This window comes from Schistosoma haematobium, chromosome 1 (genome assembly GCF_000699445.3).
Source record: "Schistosoma haematobium chromosome 1, whole genome shotgun sequence".
Classification (NCBI taxonomy): domain Eukaryota; kingdom Metazoa; phylum Platyhelminthes; class Trematoda; order Strigeidida; family Schistosomatidae; genus Schistosoma; species Schistosoma haematobium.
This window is the reverse complement of record NC_067196.1, coordinates 58530648-58543913: the sequence shown is the minus strand read 5'-3', so window position 1 is coordinate 58543913 and position 13266 is coordinate 58530648. Positions and strand designations below refer to the sequence as shown.

The window sequence follows — 13266 nt, the reverse complement described above, 5'->3', positions numbered from 1 at the left end:
ACAAATGTAAACTCCAAATATATGATTTTATCTATCTTGACTGTAAAAGCTATTTTATACTTCTACTAACTTTAGGAAACCCAGCTCCTTATAAGACATAATAGTTTGTTTAGACTGAAATCCAGAAAACTTTATCTTGATGTATACGACTAATGGACAGTTATTTCAAATGTTATTTTTTTATTGATTTGGTTTCTTGATAATGCTTAATTGGGAATTACCTACTAATTGATTATATATTAAAAAAGTCTTTTGAATTCCGTGACGCTTACAAGATCAGTGTATTGATGTACAGCTATTCGATTAAAAATTTATGGGTTAGTTTTATCCATTCTTGTAAAAATTCTCTATTTTTGTTTCTATTACAAAACCCAGGTTGGTTACTTAGTTTACAAGTGACAATAACTTATGTATGGTTCACAGAAATGCACCAGAACATCAATTAATTTTTTTTTAAATGATAGTTTTGATTCAAATGCTTCTCATAATATTCTCAGAGATAGTTAACCAAAACTCTATTATGATCCGTGACTTTTAGCCTTTTTCACTACCTTCAAATAAACAAATCAGTCTACTATTACAATCAACGAAATTGTTAATAAGTTGATAAACCTTGTTGTTTATCTATGTTTCAGCAACCTCTTACTAATTTTGTTAAAACGAATAATTCAGAAGACTGGTGGATTTCACATTTAAAACAACAGAAACAAAATGGAACAATGCATAAAACTCAAGTAACATTTCATTTTCATTGATTTCTTCAATGTTTTGCCTTGATAAGATTTATTTTTGCTCATTTTCATGAGTTAGTGATTTTTATTAAGATTTACACCTATAAATTTTCAATATAAAACTAGTGGGTTAGTCTATAATAAGTGCACTAGGAATAAATAAAAGTGGCTAAACTGTCACATAAAGTCTTGATTATTGGTATTTGTTAAATGGTCAAATTGTTGTAGAAGCAGTCAGGTAGTAATGAAACGGTCGCCTTTTGATTTTCCCCTTAGTAAAAAACAAGCCAATCGTGTTATGAAGGAATAAATCAAGACAGCCCAACGAGCAGAATTCTCTTTACACTTATATTATTTTTTAAGCTATCGACTAGTATTTCGTGTTGACTTTATATGTGTATGCTTAGGCCTAGAGATTTTATAAACTACTCCACTCAGTAAATAAATACGAAGCCAACAAATAAACGCCTACTTTAGAGAGAACACAAATTCAAAGTATTCGATCTTTTAAAAATCTTTTAAAAATCTAGTAATAAGTCGTCCAAATGTGGGTGGCAGTATTGTTCTATCAGATCGTTTGGACAATATCAAGAAAATATTTTCCATGCTATCATATGTAGACAAGTCTTTTAAAGACAAAACTTGAAAAGATACCACTGAACAGATTGAAAAGTTTTAGAAAAGATGAAAGACAATTCTGTTATCGTCTGTAATCCTTATGGACAATTTAGACCATCATAATCCGTTGTCCTACGACTATATAGTCCCTCTAAAGTACACAGAAAAGATGTCCCTCTACTTCCTATGTTGTTTACGTATAATTCACCACACTACTAATGCTAAGTGGTTGACTGAGATTTTACAACCAATCTGAAGTCAGCGTAATAGAAAAGAAATGATCATCAGATTTTACTTCTCACTTTACAAGTTTTCCGCCTACGGAAACAATATGCTTCATATATGACTAGGTTAAAAACAACAAACTCGATTTTGGTGTTCCAAAACATTATCTGAAGGAATTACTTATTCCATGCATTTTTAATGTTCAGTTCAGATTTTATAATGAGTTTTATGAACAAACCAATAAAGTAGCAATCGGATCACCCCTTGGCCCATTCCTGGCAGAATGTTTTATGACCAATACGGAAAATACTATACATTAACTAATGGTCAACAGTTTCCATCTGTAAAAAATATTTTGATGATGCTTTCATAAAAGACAGAGTGGAAAAGTTTAAGAGTTGTTACCAATCACTCAAGTTTACAGAGAAATCAGACCTGAACTCAAAGTTTCACTTCTTGGATGTTCTGTCAAACAGAAGAAAGAATGATTTGTTACAACAGTGGATATGCACACAACCCATCTTCAAAGACCAGCACAAGAAATTTCGTAGTTGGGTAGGGCTGAGTAGAAAAAATACATAACCCACTATCCAACCTCAAGAAACAGACGAATAAGTACGGACGACACGATAGGTGATGAGTTAAATTCGTTTAGACTAATATTTATGGGGAAAAGTTCCCAGCCTAGGTTCATTGACAGAAACCTAAAACCGAAAGATCAGGTTGAAAGAACAGTTCCGAACAAAGTTTCATTCCTAAACATTGAATTCAAAAAAAACGGCAAAAGAGGTATTGAAGAACAGACTGTCAAGATCTTTGGGAATGACCCATTAATAAGCAGAGATCCGAACTGTCTTATCCAGTAAGTATTTCATTAGGGTAAGTGCCAACGATAAACTTCAACTTTAAGCCACCTCACTGTTCATTTGTCAATCTACTTGCTTTTGTGGAGCAGGTTATATTAACCTCACAAAGCGCGCTCTTGACAAACGAACATCCAAGTACTACCCAGAATGGTTATCTAAAGTGAATCGTAAGTTCATTAACAGATCAATCCTTAAAATGCCGTCAACTCTGACCACGTGCCACCAATGGAATCGTTGTCCTAAATTCTCTACAAAGTTAAAAGAATTGTTTCAAATAAGGTCCGAATTAGATATGTGGGCACCGCTGAAGATATAACAACTTACTAATCCGAACCTAGCCTTTGTGTTTAGGAAAGTCACATTCAATAATTTATTCCACCCCGACTTTGGTACCCCTTCTAGTTTTTCAAAACGTTGGTGCCAACCACTATCTTACTCTTCACCCTCTTCTTCTATTTTTGTAAAGTGAATGGTTATCTTTTGGACCTTTTTTATGAATTATTATTTCCTATTACTTCAAAGTTTATTAAATAACCTGAACGTAGTTATTGAAACCTCTGATAATTTTTATTTACTTCGTTAAATGATGCAATATCTTTCTATTTTATAAACTACTATATTTCACACTTATAAACCTTTTACCATCCATCATAGTTTTACTTGATGATACGATACTCAGATTTTATTATAGACAGCCACATGTAAATTACCTGTAATAAAACTGTGCAGCTTAAGATGACACTGTTGATAAGAACATTTTTTTACTAATTTACCTATACTAACCCTTAATACTTGAAAATAAAGACTTTAGTTTTCAATTCAAAGATACAATTTTCATGATTGTCCCTAAGATAAAAATAATACAATAAATTTTCGTACTCTCTGACCAAGGACATTGAAAACTATCAACAGAAAACTTCACGAAGAAGAATATGAGATAAAGGTTAAATCCTTTTAAAAAAAGTCTTTTTTGATGAAACACAAGCGAAATTGATTTTTAGTTTGATCTATTAAGTAAAGAAGTAATCGTTTAAATGTCGTTAATATCTCACTGTAATCTAAATCACTTTCAACTGTGGATATTATTCTCATATTCATCTAAAATCATTACTTCTACTAACTTTATCAATGATCACTTGAATCAATGTTATTTATTTTGCATACAAACAGATGTGTGATCAAAGATGGATAGTGGCTAGCAGTGAAACCCAGGACGCGCGTTTCGTCTTATTTGGGACTCGTCAGCTGGATGTACCTGCATCTCAAAGTTGATGTTCACTCTGGGACTCGAACTCAGTACCATTCGCGTTATCCACTTAGCTACTGAGTCCTGATAGCCATTTGCTTGTGCAATGGGGTGAAGTTTAATTCACTTGGTATTGTTTTACTTGAATCTTCCTATTGATGTTTAAGGACTGAGTGAACATCAACTCCGAGATGCAGGTACATCCAGCTGACGAGTCCCAAACAGGACGAAACGTGCATCCTGGATTCCATTGCTAGCCCCTATCCATCTTTGCTTATAATGCTTGTAAATTAAGGCAATATCGAGGCATACGCACAGTATGCACATATGCCAATAAGAGATTGATCAATTTTAGTCCTAAAAACATCAAGTAAAACAATATCAAGTGAGATGTGTGATCAGTTTATTTGAAATATATTGTTACAGTATATTATCTAGTTATGATCATCTATGGTCTTCTCATTACATTATCTAAATTTATTCATATCATTAACAAGTATTAATTTTTTTTCAATTTTATTTCTATTAAGTTATATTATGCACCAATAAATCAAATTCGTTATCTACAACTATTACATTCAAAAGCTGAACAAGTGATCACTTTTACATGTCGTAATACACCAGTATATTTTGATGTGAAAAATCAAAATTATAAGAATGCAGTAATCGTTAAATTATTTGATGAAAATGTGATTGATACTTATGAAGATAGACGTACACGTACTATTGGTGGTGGTATTATGTTAGATATCAAGGTTAAAGATGAATGCATGGTAATTATTAATAACTATTAGTAATGACAATTAAATTTTATTATTGTTATTTCTATTAATTCATTATATTAACTTTTTTTATATGTGGCTCTTGATTGCTTATCGTGTTAAAGTAGAATCTTTATTAACTATTTATTGAAAAACTTATATTCATAAGTCAGAACCCCCCCCCCCTTGTATTAATTAGTTAATTTTACTTATCAAAAAGAATGAATACTTACATAATATATATGCGTCTTTTAACAGTCAGTTCTTGACAATAGTGAAATTTGACTACAGGAAAGAAATTACTGGCACCAGACAATATTTTTGTTTAATAGTTGAATTCAATTGAAGCTAGACCACTATGAATAATCTAGAAACACTGAACGGCCGTTTTCAGGTTTTCCATAGTGATCTAACTTCAATTGACTCATGAATTCAACTATTAAATTATTATAATATTCACAAAAACTCCTCTCTGAATATTTTTATTACCTAAACTGAAAACTAAAACTATAATTGGAAAAAAATATATTATTTATATGAAGTATCATCTAATACTGGAAACATAGCTTTATCACAGTTTCAAGCAGTGATCATTTAATCTTATTCACTAATCTAAACAGTCAGATTTGAAAATCACCAATAACTAAGTATACTGTAGACTAATTAATAATCTGCTACAACGATTATTAATAATCAAAAAGCAATAAAAGTATAGAACCAAAGAAGTTTGTAAAAAGAAATATGTTGCAAAAGATTTACAGATCATATGGATGATTTTAATGATGTAATATTCTATGAATGAAATAGTTCGATTTAGAAACCTTTATTGTCATTTAAATAACATTAACAGAAATAGGTGATTGATAGCTTTGACTATACATGAAAATGACTATCTTTCTAAGCTATTTATAGTAATTCTGTAATAAATTTAAAGTGAGAAAAAAACAAAGGAATATATAGGATACCTTTATGTCTAATAATAAGCTACATGATTAGTGATTTATTAGTACAATTATTCTATTCAATATTGTTTTTTTTCATTATTTTTAGGAACGAAGTAAACAAAAAGCCAGTAGTGTATTTGAATTTGTCACCCGTAAACCAAACTTACTTCCATTAGTTGATATTCAATTAAAAGAGTTTGGAGAAAGTGATCAAGAAATTGGATATTATATGGATGCTGTTTGTTTCAGTTAAATTTGTCATCATTGGTATTTATGATTTAATCAATAAATGAACTAGTATTTAAGCTGAATAATTTTATACCTTTTTTGATTGTTCGTTTCTCCGGCTGTTGTAACCTACTCTGGTTATATTTGTATTAGTTAACTAGTGAATAGTCACGATAGATTATCGGGTAGCAGGAAAACTTTATGTTTCTTTTTCTATGATGCAGTCTTTTTTCTGTGAGCTCGTCTTATATATTAAATTGATTTTAGGCTATAGTTTAGTAAATACATCCACCTCTTTAATATACCTTGCATGTTCAATTTTCATCTCATTATAACTGGCAAACATGAAACAATAATTTTTGATTGAGATCATGAACCAATTGATGTTAGACTACCGTTGAAAACCTGGAAGCACTGGACGGCCGTTTCGTCCTATCGTGGGACTCCTCAGCAGTGCGCATCCACAATCCCGCTCGCGGGATTCGATCAATCGGTTCATGGTCTCAATCAAAAACTTAATAATCTCCACAATCCCTATACTGATGGAATAATAATGCCTTAATCATATGTTTTCCCTTACTATTAATTGAGTAAGAAATTTTAAAGCAAATCGTTGTGGATATATTCTGTTTGTTCTAGTTTTAATTAATAACATATCAAGCTAAATTCAATGATTTGAATGTTGTTCGAAATATACGGACCAAAGTTTTCTCCATAAGGTGAAGAAATTTAAAATATATTAGATAAAGTGATTCATTGTTTTAATAATTTACAGTTTATAGTTCCTTATATTATTAAAAACCTATTATATATCGATTTATTAAATGAAAATTTGTTCACATTTACAATGTGAGGACATTTATAAGATTTGGTTCTAAATATCAATAGAAAATAAGTCACTAAAAAGACTAAGTACACATGTACTAACAGAATTCTTTATAGAATGACTTGTATATTCTAATGTAAATGTAATAATTTAGGCTAACAAACTACTTTCGACATAATTATTTGTATCCATCGAATATGAAAGCATTAAAACACTGAATAAGTAGCCATTGAAATGTAAATTATTTTCATTAATAATTTCGATCTGAGAAAGATACCTTCTAAAACGTAATACTTACTTACGCCTGTTACTCCCAATGGAGCATAGGCCGCCGACCACCATTCTCCATCCCACTCTGTCCTGGGCCTTCCTTTCTAGCTCGATCCAATTGTTGTTCATTCTTCTCATGTCTGTCTCAATTTCTCGGCGTAATCTGTTATTTGGTCTTCCTCTCCTCGTTTGGCCTTCAGGATTTCATGTGATGGCTTGCGTCGTGACGCAGTTGGGTGCTTTTCTCAATATGTGCCCTATCCACTTCCAGCGCTTCTTCCTGAGTTCTTTCTCCGCTGGAATCTGGTTTGTTCTCTCCCATAGTAAGTTGTTGCTAATAGCGTCTGACCAACAGATCTGAAGTATTTTGAGTAAAAAACTGTTAATAAACACTTGTATCTTCTGGATGATGGCTTTCGTAGTTCTCCAGGTTTCCGATCCATACAGTAGAACTGCCTTGACAATTGTATTGAAAATCCTGACCTTGGTGTTGGTTGATAGTTGTTTTGAGTTCCAGATGTTCCTCAGTTGTAGATATGCTGTTCTTGCTTTGCCGATCCGCGTCTTCACATCTGTATCAGATCCACCCTGTTCATCTTCCAAATCTTCGTTAATTGCGATCGGATCGTTGCATGCTATGTTGTATCAGAGAATCTTGCTTTTCCCTTTGTGTATATTGAGACCTACTGCTGTTGAGGCTGCTGCTCCACTGGTCATCCTCTCCTGCATTTGTTATTGCGTGTGCGATAGAAGAGCCACATCATCTGCGAAGTCTAGATCATCCAGCTGCATCTTAGCTGTCCACTGTATCCCGTGCTTCCCCCCAAATGTTGACGTCTTCATGATCCAGTTGATCACCAGGAGAAAAAGAAAAGGTGAGAGTAAGCAACCTTGCCTAACACCGTTCTTTACCTCGAACGAGTTTGTCAATTGTCCTCCATGCACGATTTTGCAGTTTAATCCATCATAGGAATTCTGTATGATATTGACTATCTTCTGATGAGTTCCTTTAAAACGTAATAATCTACCCCAATATAAAAATTATTTGCATTGTCTTTATCCGCGTACAAACCTATAACAATCACATGTTTAAAAGACTAGTGATAGAATCCATATGCGTAGAAACAAGAGTTATGAGAAATTCCATAAGATATGAATCATAGATCTGATGGGTACATTTTCGGATGACTCAAAATAAGAATCTACTGGTAATAAACAACAGGCAATAAATATGGATCGTTAGTGTTAAGTAATAATGACGGAAAAATGCATATATTAATGAAGAAAATATGAAGACCTTCACGTCTGACGGAAGCACGAAATACAATGGACAGCTCTCAATAAACTAGACAATTTGGACTTCCCAGACGACCTGACCCTTCTATCACACACACACGAACAAATGCAGGTCAAGACAAACAGCATAGCAGCAACCTCCGAAGCAGTAGGCCTCAACATACAGATAGGTAAAACCAAGACCCTCAACTGCAACACGGAGAACACCAACTCAATCACACTTGGTGGAGAAGCTCTGGAACAGATGGAATCTTTCACGCACCTGAACTGCATCATCGGTGAACAAGGAGGATCGGATGCAGATGTAAAGGCGAGGATTGGCAAAGCAAGGACAGCATTCCTACAGTTGAAAGACATATGAAACTCAAGACAACTGTCTGCAAGTCAACATCAAATTCAGAATCTTCAATACGAAAGTCAAGACAGTTCTATTGTACGGAGCTGAAACCTCGAGAACCATTACAACCACCAACGAAAAGGTAAAAGTGTTTATAAACAATTTTCTACGCCGGATACTCGATGTCCATTGGCTAGATACCATAGGCAAAAGCCTATTATGGGAGAGAACAAATCAGCTTGCAGATGGAGAGGAAATTAGGAAGAAACTCTGGAAGTGGATAGAATGTACATTGAGGAAATAATCAAACTGAATCGCGAAGCAAGCACTATCTTGAAATCTTGAAGGGGAAAGAGGAAGGTCAAAGTACACATTGCGCCGAGAATCGGTAGCAGACATGAATAGGATGAATAGCCACTGGAAAGGATTGCCCAGGACAGAGTTGGTTGGAGAATGCTGGTGAGCGACCTATTCTCCTTCACGAGGGGTGACAGACGTAAGTAAGCGAGTAAATAGTAATGAAGTATTAACAAACTAATCATTTTACATGATTTCAAAGTTTAGATAGAGCATTGTCATATGTTTAAAGATACATCCTATGGTTTTAGGATGACATTTAAAAAATTTAATTAAACTACAGTTATTCAACATTATGTACTGATGCTAGTCGAATGTGGCTAAAAATATTATGGTACAAATATTTGTTCATTTTCTAGTGGAAGACACTTCTGTCGCATATAGCTTGGACTTAATTTGAAAGTTAGATTTGAACAGTCAAGTAATATCAATGGTCGTCACACAAACAGCAATATGAATCATAGTCAATTACATAAATCTTAGTAACCGAGTTGGGTTATCGTTACCATTGATAATATTAGTGGACTAAACAATGCTAATTGTATCACAAAACCCGACTTCTAACTACCAATTTGTTCAGGTTCATTCACAATTAAATTTATGTTATTTACTCACATACTAATAAACAAAACTTCGACTACTGAAGTGTGGTAGTACCCATACTCATGATAAATCAGTCGACTATTAGATTTTTGAATTTTATGGGTATATCCTTTGTAATACTACATTTATTATTCTCTGTAAAATAACAACTACACTTCTGTTTAAATGGCGCATTTAGTTTTCAAAACCATTAAAATAAACATAAAGGTGAAGAATAAAAATAAATAATTATGATAACTATTTGTGAATTAATTCACTTGATATTGTTTTACTTGAATCTTCCCATTGATGTTTTAGGACTGCTAGCCACTATCCATCTTTGCTTATTTGTGAATTATTTTCTTGTTTAAGTATTGTAAATCTTTTATCAATTACAGAGATAAAAAGCAACAATTCAACTGCGGAACAGAAAAGAGTATTAGATAAGCAACGATAATAACCCATATTTACTGTAAACTTGGTTTGGATAGGTTTATAGATGTGCGCTTAATACAATTAGCTTAAGACAGCTGCTTATTTAAATGTTTACAACCGCAAAGAGGAGAAGACTTCTAGATTATAGCCGTGTATATTTGAAAAACCACCTCATAAACCCCGATGTAGCAAATTATCAATAATTTATCCAAACAAAAACTAACTCCTATATGACTGAAATAAACGAATAAGACCACTCGGTAATGACCGATTCTGTATATCCTTGTATCAACCGAACCTGGATAAAATTTTAATATGTGGGGACTAACAGGATTCTTTAGACTACCAAATAAAGTCAATGGTGATGTATATGTTATTAGACTAGGAGCCATATTTAGAATTAAACTGGCAGATTTTTAATGTAAAAGCCCTATCTACCAAGTGAAAAATTAGCATATACTTCGTCTCATTGTATAGTCAGCTATTCCTAACCTTTTCAGTGTCTACCATCTTAGTTTTATTATATTCTAAAGCTGATATAAAAACAATGACTTCTGTTTACTACCCTGAATTATAAGTCTTTGACTCTAATTGACCAGACTGTTACTCACCAAAAGAGGTTGGTAAGACTCCTTACATCACAAAGTGAGTTTCAGGTTTCAATACTATAATAGCTAACAAGAATCAATGGAATGACGCCTATTCCTTAATGGAAATATCTGAGACTAAACCCTCAGCACTAACAACTTATGCGTAAATTCTAAAATATGATTTACAGAAGTTTATAGCTTTGTAGGTAGATATAACTGTTGAAGCAATTAGTTATTCGTCATAACTAAATTTTACAATTAGCATCATGGACTGATTTAAGCCGAAAAAAACCGACAGAAATAAGAAGCACTAGACAGTTATTTCTTCCTAATATAGCAATACTCAACAATGTGAATCCACGATCCAACAACAGATCGAACCAAAAACCTTCAGGTCATGCCGCGAGCGCTTAATCTTTAGATCACTGAGTCATTATTCAATGGTTTGCATATCCAACTTGAATCAACTCGCGATATTGCGTAACCACTACCCAATGTCACTGGTGAATAAATACCTCACATCCTACATGGTTGAATTCTACTGGTCACAGCTTCTCTCTCAAACTCCGAGAATCGCCCCCCGTGATTAGTCCGAAGAGAACACATTGTTATTATTACACTAGATAATGACTTTAACTATGAAATATAACCATCCCTACAAACTTTCCACGGTCATAATCAGCTACTATGTCTTATCAGTACTGTTGAAGCTGGAAAATGAAGACAATGACGTGGTTAAAAGTTATGAAAGGTCATCTATTAAAAGAGGATGTTCTATCACACCACAATGTAATACTAAGTACTATATCTCCAATTTAGTAATAAGACATTTAAATAAATTCAATAACCAGTGTTTTCAGTCCAAATTCATGAAACGAATATGTTCAACGCTAACAAAACCCAAACTCTGAAAAAATAATCGATTCCAACCGAAGTACTAAATAAATCATAAATTTACTTCTAAACTTGATTACAGTCACTATACACTAGGCCTAGACAGTTCAGTTAGGCTAAAATATCAGGACAAGTATATTTATGACAAGCAAATATTTTATATATACGTCCGAACGAAAAAAACATATCCAAACTTCTATTTAGATGAGGTCCTTTGCAACTATAAGTAATGTGGTGGTACAGACATACTGAAAGTAGTAATAGTTTAAATCAAAAACTTTTAGTAGACATTCAAGCCACATGATTTAAGGCAGTTCAAGCTGGCACATTAACATAAAAACGTAAGTCCATAGGGAGAGATAATAATGGCAATGACAATACTGATATTAATCACAAAACCCAAAGGAAAAGCCTTGGCAAGCGGGGGAAAATGATCAAGGAAGATGTATATTGATAAAATATTCATTTACAAAACCGATATCACTAGATACATATGTGCCCCATCCCCGTCGCCAATTGTTGTGCCGGAAAAACAAAAACGCTGAATCACTTATACTCAGAACGAGGGACCTCGGCAATTCCCACGATGCGAAAGTAAGAACACAAGACTGGTATAAGTGAAGATTTATTAGCCCAAACACTATGACAACGACGAATCGAATATAGTCTAAAATACACTGGTTTATATATTGATTGTATACCCATTTTGATTAATAATTAGGATTAAATCACATACTGAGTATAGTTCATGTCAACTGAATACAAGAAAATCGTATATTATACAGAAGAAAATATCATACTGCGAAAACAAATTAAATACTAAGCTGAATGATCACCACGTTGAATCAAGACGGATGTAGTGTTGAATAAAACTCATAATGAGTAACTCAATCGAAAACTAACTTTTCTTTCCATCATATCAAGCAATAATTAATCTACTGGGTATAACTCGGGTCCTAACAGTTTCCAACCAAACCTGGTTCGCAACACTGAGGTTCCTTCCTTTCGCAAGTCCCAGTGAGACAAGTGATGTTTTTATTTATCCTTCAGATTAATAGCCATTGGCTGATGTAGTCTTACTCTGGCCAATACAGTCCATCAAAGCAAGAGCTGGCCGGGTCTAAGTAACACATATTTCGACCATACTAACTGACATACTTTCACTTTGGAGTGTACTCACAACTTCGAAGCTGTTTACTGAGAGTCTGCAATCACACACATACAATACATGTGAGACATAAGTGGTCAATCGTTTGTTGGACAACTGATGAGATAGGAAACAAGTGATCATGACATATTGCAAATATTAAACTCTTGCAGCTATAACTGCAGGCAAATAGCTGTCGTTTATCAAATGCTGTCACTGGTTGATAGGCAAACTACCGCTCTGACAGGCAAATAAGAGACTCAAAAGGACGGTGCTGATACTTGGAAAAATAACAGAAAGGTTAAACTATCTGTGCACATTTCTAAAGAAATTCAGATTATGAAGAATCTCATACGTGAAATCAAAATGTGGAAGAAATTTATTACTAAGCAAAGTAACGAGTGAATATACAGATGAACGACAAGGACAAATCTGCTGTAAATACCCGTCTTTTTCTTTACAAAAGGATACGAGAATTACCCACATCACCTAGTCAGTGATCGATATTGTAGGACCTAGTACAGACGTGTATCACATGTGTTACCACATTTTATATCAGGAAAACGAGGGGGGACTTAACAAGACAAAAATTAAAGGATGAGAATATCAGTACTAACTACGGTGGAATAACTCAATGTCAAAGTCCAAAATATAGACCGTTGCATACTACGATTACCTTAGAGATACAATACTGACGAATAACTAGTGATATTCAACTTCACATAATTCGCATATCACACAGTCAATAATGAATCCTATACTCATGATAGTTATCAAGCAAATCCAAAGATTACCAGGACTTCTATGCGGTAGAATAGCAACTATGACATCTATGATGGGTGATTTATTAACGAATGATGAAAGTGGATAAGCTCATAATTATTTTGACAAATCATCAGATAAAACAAACGAT

General features: G+C 33.5%; 1 protein-coding gene across 1 annotated transcript in view; it reads left to right on the top strand.

Moving 5' to 3' along the window:
* Positions 1-6389, top strand: part of ZNHIT1 (Zinc finger HIT domain-containing protein 1) — a 68687-nt gene extending 62298 nt beyond the window's left edge. Inside the window, exons 24-26 of the mRNA XM_051209188.1 lie at positions 636-734; positions 4217-4459; positions 5498-6389. Of these exons, the coding sequence (XP_051074623.1) occupies positions 636-734; positions 4217-4459; positions 5498-5644 (489 nt within the window). The 3' untranslated portion in view covers positions 5645-6389. The remainder of the gene's footprint in view (positions 1-635; positions 735-4216; positions 4460-5497) is intronic.
* The last annotated feature ends 6877 nt before the right edge of the window (positions 6390-13266 follow it).